We start from the raw sequence: 20,006 nt of genomic DNA on the forward strand, positions 1-20,006 counted from the left end.
TTTTTGTTTTTACTCATAGGTTGCTTGGAAGTGGTTTTAGTGAGAATGTGTCGTGCCTTCAACCCATTAAACAACACTGTTCTGTTTGAAGGAAAATATGGGGGAATGCAAATGTTCAAAGCCTTAGGTAAGTTTCATTTTGATGACAACACAATTTTTTAATTACCATCAGTTTCTTCGCTCGAGTTAAAATCAGCAAATGAAATGCCTTAATTCTTTGATGTGAACTAGTACATCTTTGGGTAAGAGCTGGAAAAGGTGGACCTCCGAAGGTTCAACTCTTCTGATCCTATAATCGTGGCCCATAATAGAAAAGGAAGGAGAGAACCATAACCCTATTGAGACTAAGCCTGAAAGTTCATGGGAACTGATGCTGGGATGCACTATAGGGCCTTCTTTGTAGAATCCTTTTCTTTTACATCCTGGTATACTGCTTCACAAAGTGTATACTATAGACCTCCAGTGGTCCATGAGGTGACCTCTTAAGCTTCTTGTGTAAATACATAATCATTGCTCAAGACTAAAAGGGGGACAGGCATCATGGCACATGCTTGTCATCCCAGTACTTCAGAGGCTCAGACAGGAAGATCGCAGGTTTGTTGGCTAGCTTTGACAACTTAGCAAGACCCTGTTTCAAAATAAAAAAGGCCAAGGGTGTAGCTCGGAGGTAGAATACTCCCGGGTTCAATTCCTAGTACCAAGGAGGGAGGGAGAGAGGGAAGAAGGAAGGATATTAAAAGGGAAACTCTCGCTTGTATTTCACCCACAGACATGCTTTCTTCCTGTGAACTCATGAAGTTTGGGGGTTACAGGTAGAGTTGGTGCTCGCCTGATCAAAATGATCCCCAGGCCATTCTGGTGGGTGGCTCAACAGAGTCGGCCTTTGTTTGGGAGTGTTGTGTATCAGCTCGCTCGTCATCAGTGCACGGCATAGAGGAGAAGAACATTAGCAAAGATGGGCTAGTGCCAGGAAAGGTTTTAGCGATGGATAGTGCCATCCATTCTGTATCCTGCCCATCGACACCAAAGGAGGCCGCTGCCCTTTCACCTCCTGTGCCGTTAGCTGATACGGCAGCCAACAGCGGGTCCACCAAGGCTGGCCCGGTTTCCCTTCTACAGCTGATACACATCCATGTGTTCTCCAAGGCTAGGTTTTCAAGAAAGGAGGAAAAGCCTTGGCAGGCAACCGCGGTATATTTCCAGCTTCATTAAATAATCATTTACCGGGGATTAGTATAGAGATGCAACATTATTTTGCCAAAATTCACAATGGCTAAGCCACTGACCTGTGAGCCATTTTTAAGAAGGTTAAAATAAATGCACTCTAGCTCCTCAATCAGATTTCCAGGAAAATTACTAAATTGAAAGAGAGCTCATCTCCATTCTACAAGAAGGTACACAGTTTAAAGCACCTGAACGCCCTCCACTTCTAGGTCCAAGAACCGCTAATACTGACAGACCTTCGCGATTATGTGTAATGTTTTAGGTTTTCTGTGAACACTGCCTGTATTATAGATAGATATATAGATAATTCTCAAATCATGTATTTTCAAGTTTTTAGCCCAAAATAATTAGGATTCATAGGCTGAGATTCAAGTTACATATTCCCAAAAATATTATGCCATGTCTACTTTCCCTCAATAGCATATCAGCTTCAGTCACCCGGCCATGATGCTAGCCAATTTCCTCATCCTATAATTAATATGAAGTCACGTTCTCTGGTTAGGAACTTAGACAGGTCTTTTCTAGATGTCTAGTAAGCATATCCTTGAACAACTTCTTGGTACTAAGACTGAGACTTTCTATTCCTGCCCAGTTGCAAGTTCCACTTAATTTAATTTTCCTTCTTTCTTTCCAGGTTCTGATGACCTAGTGAATGAAGCATTTGACTTTGCAAAGAATTTGTGTTCCTTGCAGCTGACTGAAGAGGAGATCGCTTTGTTCTCATCAGCTGTTCTGATATCTCCAGGTAGGGAGCCCTCGGGCCCCTTAACTTCTTTTCAAATCTTCTTTACTATCTTTAACATCAATTACACCTGCCCAAGCCAAAGCAGTCAGGAAAAACTTTAAAAGAACTATATTCTATTTAGCAAGCTTTTGATATTTTTGGACAATGCAAAGAAAAATAGCCTTGAGTTTATTAAAATGAGCAACTTTTTTCCCAAAGCAAGAGTAGAGCATGTGATAAGGGTCACTCCAGATCCAGATAAGCAAAACTGTTCCTTAATAAACCAATGAAAACAGTGGGCTGAGTTAATGGCTAAGTCCTATTTTGACTTTAAGAATTAAAGACTTAGAGCAAGCATGTTGGCAAATGCCTGGAATTCTTGAGAGGCTGACACAGGAGGATCACAGGTTTAAGACCAACCTCAGCTACGAAGCAAGACTCTCAGAGCATAGTTTATAGGTAGAATTTCTCTGAGTTCAACTTCCAGTACCAAAACAAGGACACTAGAGTGAAACTTGTAGAACTATTCCTAAATGAACCCATAAAGACTAAATAAAATATCTACTCCTCTTTAAATACCTTTCTCACTGGATTTTTCTACCCAAACTAATATAGAGATGCTCACGTCCAGCAAATATCAGGAGCTTTAAAAGGAGGTAAGGACTTTGGAAGGGAAACAGCTTCTGTCCAGGCCAAATAAATGGCAGCAAAGGAAGAATCCAGAGGGAGACCTTCTCATACCAGCTCTATCATCATCTATCTGAAGGACCTTAAACACATAACCTCTGAGGCACAGGTCTTCATCTATAAGTAAGGGGATAGAACCCCATAATAAAGAAACCTTCCTCCAGTTCTAAAATGCAGTCAAATGTGAAAAAGTGCCACAGAAGTAAAGATGCGATATTTATACATCAACTAGAATTGCTGCAGTTGAAATAATTTTAAAGTATGTGCCAGCTTGAAATGTAACAGTAAATAGCGTAATAAAAGCATATGATCATAATCTTTTTAAGTGCTATAGTAATAAATATATTCTTCCTCTCAGCTGTCTTTCTCAGCAGTCTCCTCGGGTACATTTTGGGTCAAGGGATCGCAGCAGCATTGACAGCTCTCTACTCAAAGAACACACTGCTGCCTCATTTTTAAGATCAAAAGACTCATTCTTCCTGTAATCCACTTATCTCTGGAGATCGATTCCTTTACTTATACCCTGACATATTTTTCACTAAGGCAAAAAGAAGTAATTCTTACATGTGATATAAAATATCGTACATTTTGACATGTCATTCTAGCTGTATTTGCCCATAATGCCAAGTTCTATGTTTTTTATCAGTTAGGCTGTGTTATTCTTAACATGATCCTTGATGGTCTTATCAGGAGGGTTTTTATTATTTGCTTCCATTTTTTACATAACCACTTCATCAAACATGGACATTAGTTATAACATGGAGTTTTGTTCAGTTTGGTTTGGTACTAGGGATTGAACCCAGGAACATTTTACCTCCAAGCTATACCCCCAGCCTTCTTATATTTTATTTGGAAACAGGGTCTCACTAAGTTGCTGAGACTGACCTCCAACCTATGATCCACTTGTCTCAGCCTCCCAAGTACTAGGATTACAGGTGTGCACCATCGTGCCTGACTATAATATGGAGTGGTTTTGCTAACAGTTTCTCTTATGGCTCTGTCTAAAGTCATGTTGTTCTTCTGGGATGGGTGTGTGTGTGTGTGTGTGTGTGTGTGCATATGTGTGTGTGAATATGTGTATATGCACATACACATTCACTCTTTAGAAAGTTTCCCAAACATAGAAGCACACAAGCTAAAGAAATACTTATTTCTGACAACAATTACATGACAAATAATGTTCCTGCTACCCTTTCTGCTGTAAGTCCATGTTTCCATTGAATGGAGTTCAATAGGAGACTAAGCCCAGGGTCTGTGAAGGAGGAAGGTGTTTTCTCTACTTCCGCTAGCTCAAAGGAAGAGTCCTAAAAAACAATCGCTCTCCTCTGTGGGTATGTTTGTGGGAGTCAGTAAATTCCTAGCAGTAAATGTTTAAGACATGCCAAGTCAAACGTGAATGAGCCGTGAAACTGGGACCCTGAAGGAAGGCTATCCTACTCTTTATGAGTTAGAGATCAGCTGAGCTGTTTTACCTTGTGTCTTAAAAGAATGTGCTCTCATCAAACGGGGAGAAATTGGGCCTATTCTGCCTGGTAGGGAATCTTCAGCCCGGGTAGGGACCCACACCCTGAGGCCTCCCAGTTCCAAATATCATGTTTGCCGCCCTGGCTTAGTGCCATTTCAAAACCAGAGGGGAGACAGCCCTCCAGCCCGTGTTCATGTCATCCCAGCCGCCACGCCTCCCCTCCCCCATGCCTGGTTCTTAGGAGCCTGTCTATCCAGCTTCACTTAGGGAAGGGAGAGGGAGGGAAACTTAATGTATTCTGATTGACAATTGTCACTGAAGGCCATTGTGCTCACTTACGTAAGAGTTTGCTTAACTCTTGGCTAGACTTGTCCTGGCCCTGTCTAGGATTACAGACTCCAGTTTCTCACCTGACCTGAACTGTGTGCAGGAGGATCATGTCCAAGTTCTTTTCCATAAGTATTTATTCAGCATCTAGAGATTCTAGGTGTCTCTTCACTGATGGAGCAAACTGAGGCACTCATGGATGCCAGGCTGCATTTTGTCACCATGGTGGAAAAGGCTTCTAGGCAGAAAGGAAGGCAGCAGTAGGGAAGGAAATGGGGGAGGAAGTATGAGAGAGAGAAAGGGAGGGAGGGAGGCACGAGAGATTAGCCTATCAACCATTTAAAAATTCAATATAAACCTGGGTGCGCACGGTGGTACATGCCTGTGATCCCAGCACTTGGAAGGCTGAGACAGTAGAACTGAATCACAGGTTCAAGGCCAGCCTCAGCAAACCGGTGAGACCCTCAGGAGCTTAGCAAGACCCTGTTTCAAAGCCGGGCGTGGTAGTGCACGCTTGTGATCCCAGCATTCGGGAGGCTGAGACCGGAGGATCGCGGTTCGCGGACAGCCTCAGCTACTTAGTGAGGCCCTCTGCAACTCAGTGAGACCCGGTTTCAAATAAAGAATAAAACATAGGACAGGGGGGTATAGCTCGGAGGTCGAATGCCCCTGGGTTCCATCCCCAGACCCACAAAAAATAAAAAAGACCCTGCTTCAAAATTAAGAAATTAAAAAGGATGGGGTGTAGTTCAGAGATATAATACCTCCCAATTCAATCCCCAGTACCAAAGATAAAATAAAAATAAAAAATTCAAGCAGAGCTTGGTGGCGCACGCTTGAAATCCCAGCATTTGGGAGGCTGAGACTGGAGGATCCCAGTTCGCAGACAGCCTCAGATACTTAGTGAGGCCCTTTGCAACTCAGTGACACCCTGTTTCAAAATAAAGAATAAAAATCAAGCTGGGGGAGTGTAGAACCACCAAGGGTTCCATCCCCAGTACCGCAAAAAAAAAAAAAAAAAATCAGTATAGAACAGAATTCAAGAGTAGTTTTTTAAATCAACTCATGTTTCTGCTATACAAGTTATACATAGCCTCAGCTTTAGTGTGTGTGTGTGTGTGTGTGTGTGTGTGTGTGTGTGTGTGTGTGTTGTGTGTATAGTACTGGGGATAGAACCCAGGGGCCTTCTACCTCCAGGCTACACCCCTAGACCTATTTTATTTTTTATTTGGAAACAGAGTCTCACTAAGTTGCTGAGAGCCTCACTAAGTTACTGAGGCTGGCTTTGAACCTGTGATCCTTCTGTCTCAGCCTCCCATGTTCTGGGATTACAAGCATGTGCCACCATGCCTGGCATAGCTTCAGCCTTAAATCTGATCAAAGAATGAGCTCCTTAATATCGATAACATTCCCGTAGAATACATTTTCTTCACTGCTGCAACTCATTTTCGTCACAAATCACTCATTTCTACCCTGAAAGAAAACCTAAGCTTCTGTCCAGGGAAAGAGAGAGAGATGTGAGTCATCACAGAGACATCCTGCCCTTCCCTCCAAACTGATTCCCTGTGTCATTCAATTGTCCATCCCTGGCATCATGGCATTATTGTTTATAAGATATATATGTTCTATATAAATAATTATGTGTCTTCAGAAGCAATTTAGAATAACCTAACTTAAAATGGGTCCGAAACTCAGAGCTTCTATACGTAGATGAAGTCAAAGTTTTATGTCCCCTCCCCTTCTTATCCATTATTTCCCCCACTTTGTCAGACCGAGCCTGGCTGATAGAACCAAGGAAGGTTCAGAAGCTTCAAGAAAAGATTTACTTTGCACTTCAACATGTGATTCAGAAGAACCACCTGGATGACGAGACCTTGGCCAAGGTAAGTCCTCAGACTGCAGACCCACCGTCCCGGGAGGGAAACGCAGACAGCCCAAGGGTCCTGGGACACAGCAGGAGGATTTCTCAGCAGCCACAATTTCTGAAACTTACCAGAGGCTTCATAAATTTGGAGGGGTGAATGTTTTAAAAGAGACTAGCAAATTATGGTCACTAGAGAGGAGGGTGGCTTTCTCAGAGAAGGAGAAAATAGATAGATCTGAACCCAGCAGGCAGGGGCGACAAATCAAAGGAACTCTGTTTCATCAGAGCAATGAAAGCCTGAGACAAGAAAACAAACCTTCAAAACGCATATGTGAAGTAAGAGAAAACGCTGGACAAAATCTGAGAGTAGTTAGGTTTTTATTCAAAATGAGGAAGAAGTGTCAGTTGATGAGACTGGTAACAATGGGGTGGCCGCGGTGTGAAACAGTTAGCTCTCTTCACTGGTCTCAACCCAGCAGCCACCGCCTGGTCCCCCCTCAGGTATGTTGTAAGTAACTCTCCTACCTGGAGAGCCACGATGTAAGTATCCCTTCAAGGCTAATCTTTCCCTAGGAGACTTGCTCTGGGTTTTTCAAAATGGCGAAGCATCCCTGGGGCCAAATTCCTGCAACATGACATACGTTTCTTGATTTTGCTTAATTAAGAATGATGATCTTTACGAAGAGTCCTGAGAAAAGTTGTTTACCAAAGTAAAATGCTCATAAAAGGAAGAAGCAATTTGCAATGATTGATCGTCAGCGTTATTTTAAATCTTAAAGTATCTTTGATTTCTCAAGAACTAGAATTTGGTAGAAGGGTGACATTATTTTAAATTTTAAAATATCACTGATTTCTTAAGCACTGGCTTTTCGTAGAGGATAAGAAACTGGAAAATGGAGCTTATTCTTGGTGAAAGATAATAGAAATCCTACTCTTTATATTTTTATCATTAAACCCTCCCACTCTGCCCTTGAAGTTCTTTATTTAAAAGGGGGGGAGGGTAAAGGCTCTATTTGGAGACATCCTCAGATTTTACTTTGCACATACAGAAAACGGTTACAGGAAAAAAAAAAGTCTGCATGAGTTAAATATGCTGCTTCATTATGGTAGCATTTTGTTAAAATTAATGCGTCACTAGGAAGAACATTTCCACACTTGCTGGACAGCAGTAATCGTTCTCTTTGACGTAACTTATTATGGGATCAAGGACAAATCACCTGGTGGTCTCTGTATCTGTTTTCTCCCAGTCAAAAGCAAAATTTCAATTTTCTCTCAGGTTCACTGGGCAGAAAAGATGATACTACAATTATATGCCTGTGTTTCTATAGTTGTTTGGTAGCATGTATGAGTAAATACATCTGATTAATTACGTGGAGGAATGTTTTTGCATTTAGGATCCCCCAGCAACTTTGGTTTCTATATTTACCATCCTAAAGTTAAAATCTTGAAAGAAAAACAGACTTTAACTATTCTACTTGGAGAGATTGTCTGTTGGTCTGAAAGCCCTGGTCTCATCATCTATAGAATAGGGATTACAATTTCTTGCTCCTATAAAGATATATTGTAAGATTATGATGATTACTCCCCTTCGCTGATAAAATGATCCTGTGTGCACCACATTCTCTATCCTGGTGATCTGGTGGTGACTGAAAGCATTTGAGGTTTTTTGGAAAAAAGACAGAGAAATTGAAAACTGAAGACAAGAAAAAAATTACAACATTGACTATAGGTTATCTTAACTCTTCTTTTTCCATCTTTGGTGGCAAAATACAGTTTTATTCCCTTTTTATAAAAAAAAGATAATGTTATAGCTAGCCACGACGATGCACAGGTAACTCCAATACTTGAGAGGTTGAGACAGAAAGAGTACAGGTTCAAGACCAGCCTCAGCAACTTAGCAAGACTCTTAGCAACTGAAAGAGACCCTGTTTTAAAAAACAAAAACTGAACAAACAAAAAAGAAGCCAAGCGTGGCAGCCGATGCTTGTAATCCACATTCGGACTATGTGGACTCAGACCAGGGCCTCCATTTGTCTCAGACTCAGATTTATCATCACATGCTGGGAGGTATAGGGGAGTCTCTGGTTCCTGAATGCTTTAACACCTGGAAGATAAAGGCACCATCGGTGCATAAGACACACTATTAGCCGGCTTTCTGCCATCGTGACAAAATACCTGACATAAACAACTTATAAAAAGGAAGTGTTTATTTTAGCTCAAGTTTGAAAGGTTTCAGTTCATGGTCAGTGGGCTTTATTTTTTTCCAGCCTGTGACAGGGCTGAACATCATAGCAGGAGCAAGTGGTAAAGAAAAGTTGCTTACTTCGTGGTGGCCAGGAAGCCAGTCGAGAGAGAGGAAGAGACGGGGGACCCCAGGTCCCACACCCACACTGACCCAACTTCTTCCGAGTAGGCCCCACCTTACAAAGGTTCTGCCACCTTCCCTTCGCCCCACAGACTTGCCCAAGCCTTTAGCATGAGAGCCTTCAGAGTGCATATAATATCTAAGACATAACAGACCCTTCTTCATTGAACTCTACAAAAGAAGTAGTTTTATTTAAATCTAAGAAAAGCTGAGCCACCCACTGCAGATTCTTCTCATCTTTTGAGATATGCTCCTTATATCTCACAGTCACAGAGCTCTTCTGACTCCATAATATCTCTTAGACAGTGACAGACATTCTTAGTACATGTTATTCATAACCCTTAGGGAATCTGATGAACATTGTAAAACTTATCTCTAGAAGAAGGCACATACTACCCGGGCGTGGTGGCGCACGCTTGTAATCCCAGCACTCAGGAGGCGGAGACGGGAGGATCGTGGTTTGCCCACAGCCTCAGCTACTTAGCAAGGCCCTTCGTAACTCAGTGAGACCCTGTTTCAAAAAATTAAAAAGACTTGCCGGGCGTGGTGGCGCATGCTTGTAATCCCCGCACTTGGGAGGCTGAGACAGGAGGATCGCACAGGTTCGAAGCCAGCCTCAGCTACTTAGTGAGGCTCTCAGCAACTTAGTGAGACCCTGTTTCCAAATAAAATATAAAAAAGGTCTGGGAGTATAGCCTGGAGGTTCCACCCCCAGTACCACAAAAAAAAAAATAGGACTGGGGTTGTAACTCGGAGAAACAATGCCCCTGGGTTCCATCCCCAGTACTGCAAAAAAACAAAACAGAAGAAGGCACGTACTCCCACCATGTTGTATTCAAGTCAAGAGGCTTAAACCAGTAGACAGGGCTGGAGCAGAGGGAACCTTTAGATCTGCTTTCTGTGTAATATGCAAAAAACTATTTATACCACTGACCAGTTCAAACACAAAAAGGTGTAACAGACAGGATAAAGAGATTTCATTTGTCTGTGTCTGAGTCATCACTGAGTGCTAAAGAATCAAGGTACTGAGCTTATGGAGCCACTGAAATTCATCCTAAAAGAATAATCTCCAACACACTTTCTACACCCTCACTTCCTGAAATTAAAGTAGCTCTGCTTTATACTTTGGGCCAAACTTTTAACCTGGGGAATGTTTGGAAAGTCAGGGACTCTGTATCATTGACTAAAAAGTTTAAGCCCCCATATATTAACTTTATATTTGTGATTGGGAGGGGGGATTTGAAACTAGGGGGAAAAACATATCAAAGAATCTAATTTCCTCTCCATATCAACATAATGATAATGTGTAGAAATTTATAATAATCCACAAGAGCCACTTACTATCTAAGGGACCTTGGACACATTTATGCTCTGTGTGCCTCAGTTTCCACATTAATGCAATGACTAAAAATAGCACCAATGTCATAAGGTTGTTTTGAGGACAAATGAGATAGGATAGAAAGAAGCTGTCCTACCCATAACAGGCAACATGTAAATGCTGTTGCTCTCGCTGGGGCTGTTGTTGGTGTTGACAGAGGGCATTTTACTTTAGCAAGGAAATGTACTTAACCAAGAGATGGTATATATGAGCTAATCCCATAAGGATGAAAACTTTTCAAAAGATGAAAGTTAGGATGGGAGGTTGGGGAAGTGAAGAATGGCATTCCATGTGATGGGGGCGATGGTATGGAGGTAGGAAAGTATAAGGTATGTTCGAACTATAAATACTAGTTAGATTTGGCTGGATCTTGGATTTGAGAAGCCAGGAAATGAGATAACACTGGTCACTTTCTCTAAAGCTCATGATAAAAAAAATAAATATACATATATATTTTTAAGCCCCATATGACTAGAGGAGGGAGCCCATCTGTTCTCTGGGCTTCATTTTTCTTGTCTGGGAAATGAGTAGGTTGGACTGCATGGTCTTTAAGGTCCCTTCAGTATAACATCTTTGATGTCCAAAAGAACAAAACAAAGGTTCCTCTTCACATAGCCCTTGTCCTGTGTGATTATTTTAAGGACTATTTCGATGTTTTACCATCATAATGAGTGAAAACAAAGACTTGATTTTGCCGCATCTCCCAGATTCTCATTAGTACTCTGGGCACTATGGTCACATACACAGTGGATCACTTGACATGATCTTCCAGTCTCAAAGCTGCAAAGTGTACATTGTTTATAAAGCCTGTGTCCAGGGGCCAGTGCCTCAGCCAGGCGCCAGGCTTCCAGGAGGGCCTTCCTCTTCCTGTGTGTTGGGTGCTGCCATGACTCATTCCAAAGGGCTTTCTTCTGAGTTGGGACCTATGAGGACTCAGATGCATTGTGCTCTTCTTTACTCAGTTGAGATCAGGACTAAAAAGGGTAAAAAACCACAGAGAATAACTGAACTGTAAAGACTGCTGGTGCTTCAGTTCTCTGGCACATGGGCTTCCCTTAGTCCAAGCCACTAAATCTGCCCTTCTTGTGTCTTGCATGGAGAAGCAGAGATGGGTTGGGGGAGGGCATCTTAGCTATGGCCAGGCTGTGGAAGTGCACTCATGGCCAGGGGCGATGCTTGGGTCTGTATGTCTTGCTCACATCTTGCCCTCGGGTGTGTGTTTCCAGCTCTTTCCTAAATGCAGCCTGTGGGCGCAGCCCTTAGCTGGATACAACTTGATGTAGGTCTTCAATAATCCGGCCCCTTTTTCCATGCCTCCTCAGTGCTGAGGGTTATGAAATATTGTTAGATTTAGTGATTATTTTTCCCCAGCTCTCTTGCCTATAGATAGAATGCTCCTGGAAGTACATTCTTGCCCAAAGTTGTGCCGAGCAGCAAACTCTATAACAGCACATATACCTAAGAGTATGGTGTGGAGAACTACTGGTCTACCTCTGACCCAAGGTCCACTCAGCTCTTCAAGTGCAGGCCTAGAGGGAATACTGCTTTTAATTTTGCCACAGCTGTGACATTTCAGTGATTCTGTGCCTTCCATTCAGCCCTCAAAACATATCCAAATGCTTGTGCCTCATTCATATGCTATAGAGACCAGCTTTTCAGGAACCATACATCTCTTAGGTTTTATTTTGTTTATCTATTTATTTATTTAGGGTACTGGGGATTGAAACCAGGGGCATTCTACTTCTGAGTTACACCCCCAGACTTATTTTTTTATTTTGGAAACAGGTTCAGACTGAGTTGCCGAGATCTCACTCAGTTGCTGAGGCTGGCCTGAAACCTGTAATCCTCCTGTCTCAGCCCCTTTAGAGTGATTTTAGACCCACAGCTTTGTATTGATAATCCCTTTCTAATGCTTTCAGGATGTGAAAGAGTCTGAAGAACTTTACTGAAGTTCAAAATCTTACTCTCTTTCGTCCTATTTTTGTTACTGTCTGCCCCCTGATAGGCTTTCTCTTTTCCAGTGAGTCTTCCTAAACTTTTCCTGCCCATGAAAATGTGTCAATACATCTCTTTATCCACAAGGTTATGACAAGTTAATGAAAATACAATGATTTTCAAAAGAAGGACAATTCCAGCACCTGAACAATTCATCCATGGGCAGCTACTTTCTCAGAAAGAGCCCCTTCTAGCTGGGCATGATGGCACACACTTGTAATCCCAGCATTAGGGAGGCTGAGACAGGAGGATCACGGTTCGCAGACAGCCTCAGCTACTCAGTGAAGCCCTTTGCAACTCAGTGAGACCCTGTTTCAAAATAAAAAATTAAAAAGTAGGGCTGGGGGTGTAGCTTGGAGGTAGAATGCCTCTGGGTTTCATCCCCAGTGTCAGAAAAAAAAGGAAGGAAAAAAGGAAGGAAGGAAGGAAGGAAGGAAGGAAGGAAGGAAGGAAGGAAGGAAGGAAGGAAGGACCCCTTCTGCTTAGACATCTGGAAGGTTCCCACCTTTCCAGGGAGAATGAATTTCCCAATCAAGATGGGAAAGGTCCATGGGTTCCCTCACTCCTTAGTTCCTATATCTGTTTCTAGTACAAAGACAACAAAGCTTTACCATTAATGAGAGAGAAGCTTGTTCTCTCATTGAGAGACAAGATGGAAGGCTAAACAGCCCTAATATATATGTTAACATTTTAAATTTTACTTGAAAGCAATCATTCCTGGCCACTGTCATATTAGTAGCACTATTATGAAAAAAATGTAGACTCATAAAGTCAATGGAGCAAACACTGATTGAGAGATTCATGGAAATGGTAAACATCATTCATATTGATTTTCTTTGCTTTCTCCAGGAGAACAAAATAGACTACACTGTGATTGATAATGGAATGTCTATGCCTAAAGCTTGCTTATTCTTCTTGCTGGGCAATGGGCATTTTATCTGAATTCCTGATAGGCAGAACTAGACTTTTTTTTTCCTGTGGCACTAGGGATTGAATCCAGGGGCATTCTACCTCTGAGCTATATGGCCAGTCCTATTTGACTTTTTACTTGTTAACAGAATGTTGCTAAGTTGCCAAGACCCTCACTAAGTTGCTGAGGCTGGCTTCAAACCCCCAATCCTACTGTCTCAGCCCCCCAAGTACTGGGGCTATAGGCAAGTGCCACCAGGCCTAACCAAGATCTGGGTTCAATTTTTTCCTTAAATTAGCATAATCAATCTAGTCAGAATTTGAAGGGTCCCTGCCCAGATAATGTGACTTGTAGTCTCAGCCTCCCCATTCCCATTTCTCTTTGAACAGAAATTCGTATTATATTTTAAAATATCTATAGTTTTTGGAAGTATAACACACAAACTGAAAAGTTCTTAAGTCATAAGTTATTTATGAACTCTGTGAATCATCACAGTTAGCAGACCTCTGTAACCACTTCTGAGGCACCCTGGGCCCTCCCTCAGTCTTCTGTTGAACAGTAAATACACACTTATAAAATGCAAGAATAGGGGAAATTATAGAAAACAACTCAACAGAGCCCTCGTGCTTCCATATTTCAAACGTATACACAAGAAATGTACCTCTCCTCTGGGATAGTTTTCTACTTCAACTCACATTTATTATAAACATGTACTGTGTGCCAGGTATAAGGAGATAATAATGAATAGCACATGGGAGATTCCTTGAAGAACTCCAGCCAGACCATTTCAGTCTATTTTAGCTGTTTACAGTTTGCGGCATGCACTGTAAGTCTAACACCCCCAAATTCCAAGTGCTGTCCATCAGATTAAAGGTCTGTAAACGAGAAGTGAGGTTGTGGTATTACTCCCCGCTCATCAAGTTGCAAGTTGATGTATTCCTTGGGATTCTTTGGTTACAAGTAACAGAAACCAATTCCAACAGCTGAGGCAAAATAATAAAAAATAAACTAAAGTAAGGAGAGAGATATCATGGAACCTAATGTCAAAATTCAGCCACAGTTCAGGAAAGTGCTAGAACAAGGAACTAAGCTTTCAGAATTCTCCATCGCACATGTTTATCTACTTTAAATATCGACTTCAATGTTCTCCCTCTCTGAATGCCAGTTTTCTCTGCTTTCCTGGTCCACATGGTGAAATATAGCCAGCTCTTAGCTCCTTGGGTTACTTGCAGTCTCTGCTACATTTAGAAAGTGACTTTCTGGCTCTGTCTGATTCCAGATTCCATCCCTAGTTGAGCCAAGTGTCCACTTCCACTTTAGCCATCAATGCCCAAGGAAGAAAGAACATGCACTGCAACAGGGACACCGAGGATGCTGTGTGGATGGGGGGGAGGGCTGATGACCTGGAAAGGGATCTCAAGTTCAATATTATCATTCTAGTCCAAGCACCTAAGGTCAGCGAAACAAACAAACAAACAAAAATACAGAGAATGTGAGTGGACAGGTTTCAAGTGCATTTAGCCTTACTTTATGCACCCTGTTTTTATCAGTGCTCCTGAAGTTTCTTCCACTTTGATCGAACCATCGCTGGCTTCCTGGCTTCCTGATGGCCTGGAAACCCACATGAGCAAGATTACTAGCTTCACCCTCTGCATGCCCCATTTTTTCCAACATCAAATGTGCCAGTTATAAAATTGTGAATTTTCTCATAAAGCCACACTAGAGAGAAGCAGAGGATTATTATCTCTTCTCAAACAGCTGCTTTTTCTTCTTGTAGACCCCTGTAGGTATAAGCTAAAGCCTCCTTCTTATAAGAAATGCTTGTCATGTGAAAGCGATGCGTGTGAAAATGCCTTTTCATAGACCCTCTGTCTACTTCTGCTATGGGGATTATTTAAACATGAAGGAATTTCATGATGATTTGACAGCGACCACCCCCTCCGTCTCCAAGTGCTTCTGGATCACCTCCCCAGCTGTTTGAAAAGTTTTTGCACCATTAACTGCTGCTGAGGCTGCTCTGAGCTCCCTTGGAAATGGGCGTCCCCCAGCTGCAGTACAGAATATTAACGAGCAATAAGTGGCTGCTGCTGCTTCCTCCGTGGGCCCTTCTGGGCTCCGACAAGTGCTGCCGCTGCCGCCACACCGCCTGCCGCCCGCCCTGGCTGCGCAGTGCCGAGGTTCATGCCCGCACTCTGCTTAACAGAGCTTGTTGGACATCTCTAGGCCAGCTTCCTCTCAGAGTGTGGGCAAGGAAGCTCTTGGCCTTTCTCAGTGCTCACTGCTGAAACGGGCTAGGTCCTCTTTAACCATTCAGCCCATTTTACAGATGAGCACCAAAGACCCGATCCAAATCCCCAAAACAAAGGCAGACCCAGTTCAGAACCAGAGGCTTAGCAAAAAAGGAGCACGACTTCATAGTCACTCTCCCAAACCAAACACAAAGTTACATGTTTCCAGCCAAATGAAGAACCATGGGAGGATCTTGGTCATCCTCTTAAACATTAAATTACCCTTATCATTCCTTTGTTGTAGGAGGAGACAAATACTTGAAGAATTATAGGGCATAGGAACTTACTTTATACACCAGTGAGAAACTCACTTTATTGCTATAAGAAAATGAAAAATCAACATGATTTTGTTTTTCATTTTAATAAAAGTAAATATCTCGTGCATTCACATTTGGAGTGTTTGGTCCAGGGTCGGGTTGGGTTCTTGCCCTCCATGTTATATGCCTGAATAGCAATGGCCTTAACTCTCTCTGTCCTTAAAGGAAGAACTGTGAGAGCCGCCGCCTGTGTCCCGCTGTGTGCCAGGCACCACTGTGAAGCCAACGTGTTGACTCACTGAATCTTCCCCACCTCCCTCTGAAGCAGGCATGCCGATTATTGTCATCTGACTGACCGATAGGGACGCCAGACGTTAGGTGACATGCCCACGGTCACATAACTGTAAGTGGCAGGACCGAAGCTAGTCTGTTAGCAGCCAGCAGGATCCAATCCTAGTCTGATTCCAAAGCCCACCTTCTTTACCCTGGAGTAATCCTGTGTATCACAGGGAACTCAGGACATCCATTACTTGTCTCTCTTCCTATAGAACAAGGCGAGTACAACCTTCCCTCTCTAGTTCAGATAATGTCCTCATCCATCTCTTGAAAAGGAATTAACTGAACACTTAGCTAACTGGACTGATTCAAATACAGTACAGAGTTTACTCTTCAGTTTTGAAAGCCGGTTGTAAATTTGTAAGATATGGCCCTCTCAGCCATGTTTCTCAAAATTTGTTTCATAGACTAATGACATCTGTCCTTGCAGGGGGTATCTCTGTCAAACATGGGATTTGACTTGCACCCAGACTTACCAAAACTGAATCCCTAAGGAGTAGGTCCCAATCTGCTTTTTTAGGAAGGACCCCAGTGTTTCTTAGGCACACTAAAGATCAATAGTAATTATAGAGTTGATCTGGAACTTTCTGGAGTTCTGCACATCAATTCAAAGTTGGATGATTATAGAAAGCTTCCAAAGCCTTTCTGCCTTCGATAGCTGTTTTAGGGAGAATTGTGATGTGCAAGAAGTATTTCTAAACTGTTGTAGTTTCCTTCTGAGTGAGCCAGCTGGTTAAGAGAACTTGGGCATCCTTACCTAGAAAACACAGTATTCTACCCTGGATTCGATGAGTCTTTCAGAATGGGGTTTGGATTATCTTTATTTTTGTTTAAAACCCTTTTAATGATCATAATGTGAATCACAGGGGCTTCCATAGTCTGGCCATCTCTCCACTGTCATTCCCAAACACACTCACCTTCTGCTCCAGCCCTGAGCTGCCCTCACCCCTCCCAGTGCACCAAGCGACACAGCATCTCTGCCCCTGGTCGTGGAGTATATTACATACCCCACCTTAGACCCAAGATATTCTCCTCTCCTGCAGAGCTCAGATTCACTGTCACTTTCTTTCTCAGGGATGCCTTCCCAGGGCCCCCACAGGAGACAAGGCCTCCTGTCATCCACGGCTGTGCCACCTTTGTCCTTCAGCTCTCACCACACAGTCTTTCCGTCTGCTTTTGACAGTGTGGTAACTTGATTCCCATCTGTCTTCACAAGTAGACTACAAACAAGAACCATAACTGTTTTGTGCATTCTGGTGTCTAGCTGAGGACATGCAGTTAATCGCTGTGGAGTATCGTGAATGAAAAATTTTCATTCATAATGTTCTGATTTCTCAGTCTACATTCTAACATCATTCTGTAGGCAAAGGCTCCATGTTTTTCATTTCTATTGCTCCGTGGATAGCATCAGAGAGGGGGAGGCTAAAAAGTCTAAGCCCCCAGACTTATTTTTACATAAATAAATATTTACACAAATATTTATGTATTCTGGATCCCTTTAGTGTACCATCAGCTCTCATCTTGAATCTATTTTTAAACTACTCATAGTATGCTTATGTAGTCATTAGTTGTTAAAAGGAAAGTTAATGAAAGAGTGGAAATCTCTGATTTTGAAAAACCACAAAGTAACTAATTACCTATTTCCTCTTTTACTTCAAAGGCTGCAATGGATTCTTGTTACCAAAAGAGATAGGCTGCACGATGGGCTTAATTGGCAATGAGATGGGTTTTATTTAATTGTATTTTATCATCATCGCTTTCAAGTGTATCCTTAGTCAGCTATAGGAAGTAGCACGCTTATCTTTAGTGAGAGTGTTCTCTATAGAACAAACCTCATCATTACAAAGGCAATTGTTTAAGCCAATATGACACTGAAGGATGGATTTGATATAGTCCTAAGATATGCATATGTTAAAAGCTAGAATCGCTCATCGCCTATGGCCTATATATCATTTAGCAAACTGTGGAGCTTTTAAATTATTATTAAACAATGTCTGCTGGGCATTTTAACTTGAAAAGTTAGATCCTACATGACACCTATATATCAAAATCTAAGGAACCTACATGGATATTTCTGACTCACTTTTACAATAATCTCCCTACAGTAGCTAAGAGTCAGTGACCTCCTGGATTCTCCCTTGACTGAGTGTAGGTTTCATCTTAGCATCATAGTGGAAAGGGATTCATGAGGCACAGGTGAGTTGAGAAAGTCTGACACCCAAGCAATACAGACAATTATAGATTGCTCCTTGTAAAAGTCATTATACTTCTCTAATACCATCGCCTTCCAAAATTAGAAACCTAAGCAAAGTGTGGCCATGCACACCTATAACCTCAGTACTTGGGAGACTGAGGCAGATTCAAAGACAGCCTGAGCAATGCAGGGGACCCTCAGCAATCTAGGGAGACCCTCTTCAAAACAAAAAAAACAAAAGGGTTTGGGAGTATAGCTCAGAGGTAGATTGCCCTGAATTCAATCCCCAGTAACACACACACACACACACACACACACACACACACACACACACACACTTGAGTATCCATGTCATATAAATCTATGGGAATTGATGGATAATGATAATAATAATAGTTAACAATACTTTCACACAAATTTCTGTACTCACTCCACGCAGCGACCCAATGAAGCAGTTACTATTAATAAGCCCATTTTACAAACAAGAAAATTGAGACAGAAACAGAAAGTACGTCACAGCCACACCGTCCTTAAAGCTATTTTGGAAGCAGGATTCCGACCCAAGTAGCCTGCCTGCAGAGAACCCACCCCTAACTATTAAACTAGACTACCTCCCATGCATACTTTATTTAAGAACAATGAATCAGAAAGTCTGGCCTGCTTTCTTTCCTTCTTTTGATTTTTTTTTTTTCCTTTAGGTGATAGGGAGAAGAGCCTGGTTTTTTGTTGTTGTTGTTTTGTTTTGTTTTGTTCTAAAGAGCAGCTGTAAACCAACGAGCTTTCTTTCGGAACATCTTTTTTCCAAAGCCATTTACCTGTAGCTGAGGCCAGTAAAGACACTGACTGAGAACACCCAGCACTAATGAGCTGCTTCTTTGTCTCCCTCCCTATCTCTCCGTTCTGCAGTTAATAGCCAAGATACCAACCATCACGGCGGTTTGCAACTTGCACGGGGAGAAGCTGCAGGTATTTAAGCAATCTCATCCAGACATAGTGAATACACTGTTTCCTCCGTTGTACAAGGAGCTCTTTAATCCTGACTGTGCCACCGTCTGCAAATGAAGGGGACGAGAAAACTGTCTCATAGTCCTGGAATGCATCCTTTAAGACAAAAGCAATGTGTTCATGAAGACTTAAGAAAAATGTCACTACTGCAACATTAGGAATGTCCTGCACTTAATAGAATTATTTTTCACCGCTACAGTTTGAAGAATGTAAATAATGCACCTGAGTGGGGCTCTTCTGTTTGTTTGTTTTTGAAATGACCATAAATATACAAATATAGGACACTGGGTGTTATCCTTTTTTTAATTTTATTCGGGTATGTTTTGGAGACAACTGTTTATAGAATTTTATTGTAGATATATACGAGAACAGAGCGGTACTTTACACGATTACTTTTCCTGTTGATTGTTCAAATATAATTTAAGAAAATTCCACTTAATAGGCTTACCTATTTCTATGTTTTTAGATAGTTGATGCATGTATAAATTTGTAGCTGTCTTGGAAAGTACTGTGCATGTATGTAATAAGTATATAATATGTGAGAATATTATATATGGCTATTACTTATACATGCACAGATGCTATGGCTTAAAATATCATACCTACTAGCAACAGAGGTTCAGTCAGACTCTTTATATCATTTACCTTCTGTGTTACTTTCATGTTAGACAATGTTACTTTTATGTTAGACAATCAGGGTTTTGTTTTTTCAGCCAGAGTTTTCTTCTATAGTCAATGGCAGAAGGGTACCAACTCCGAAGTAAGTCAAAAGAATAATTAGAATGCATAGTCTCTGTATAAAGACTCTATTTCTAACAATAACATCAAAGCCTTGTCAAGATGGCATATACTGAGGGGAGAGAAATATTTCGAGCCATTTTCCTGTTTTAAGAATTAAGCTGCAGATAGTATTATAAGGGCCACAACTTTTTTTAACCACACAATTCAATATTTCCTATTTCTCACCAGAATACATGAAGCATTTAT

At 41.8% G+C, this 20,006-nt stretch overlaps 1 protein-coding gene across 1 annotated transcript in view; it reads left to right on the forward strand.

Annotated features, from left to right (window-relative positions):
- RORB (RAR related orphan receptor B) overlaps positions 1 to 19,076 on the forward strand; it is a gene marked incomplete at both ends in the record, with an annotated part of 72,728 nt that extends 53,652 nt beyond the window's left edge. The window contains 4 exons of the mRNA XM_080709195.1: positions 20 to 127; positions 1,859 to 1,969; positions 6,198 to 6,310; positions 18,921 to 19,076. Coding sequence (XP_080565321.1) covers positions 20 to 127; positions 1,859 to 1,969; positions 6,198 to 6,310; positions 18,921 to 19,076 — 488 coding nt within the window. The remainder of the gene's footprint in view (positions 1 to 19; positions 128 to 1,858; positions 1,970 to 6,197; positions 6,311 to 18,920) is intronic.
- Positions 19,077 to 20,006: the final 930 nt, after the last annotated feature.

The sequence above is a fragment of the Muscardinus avellanarius genome, assembly GCF_963383645.1.
Source record: "Muscardinus avellanarius genome assembly, chromosome: 13".
In the NCBI taxonomy this organism is placed as follows: domain Eukaryota; kingdom Metazoa; phylum Chordata; class Mammalia; order Rodentia; family Gliridae; genus Muscardinus; species Muscardinus avellanarius.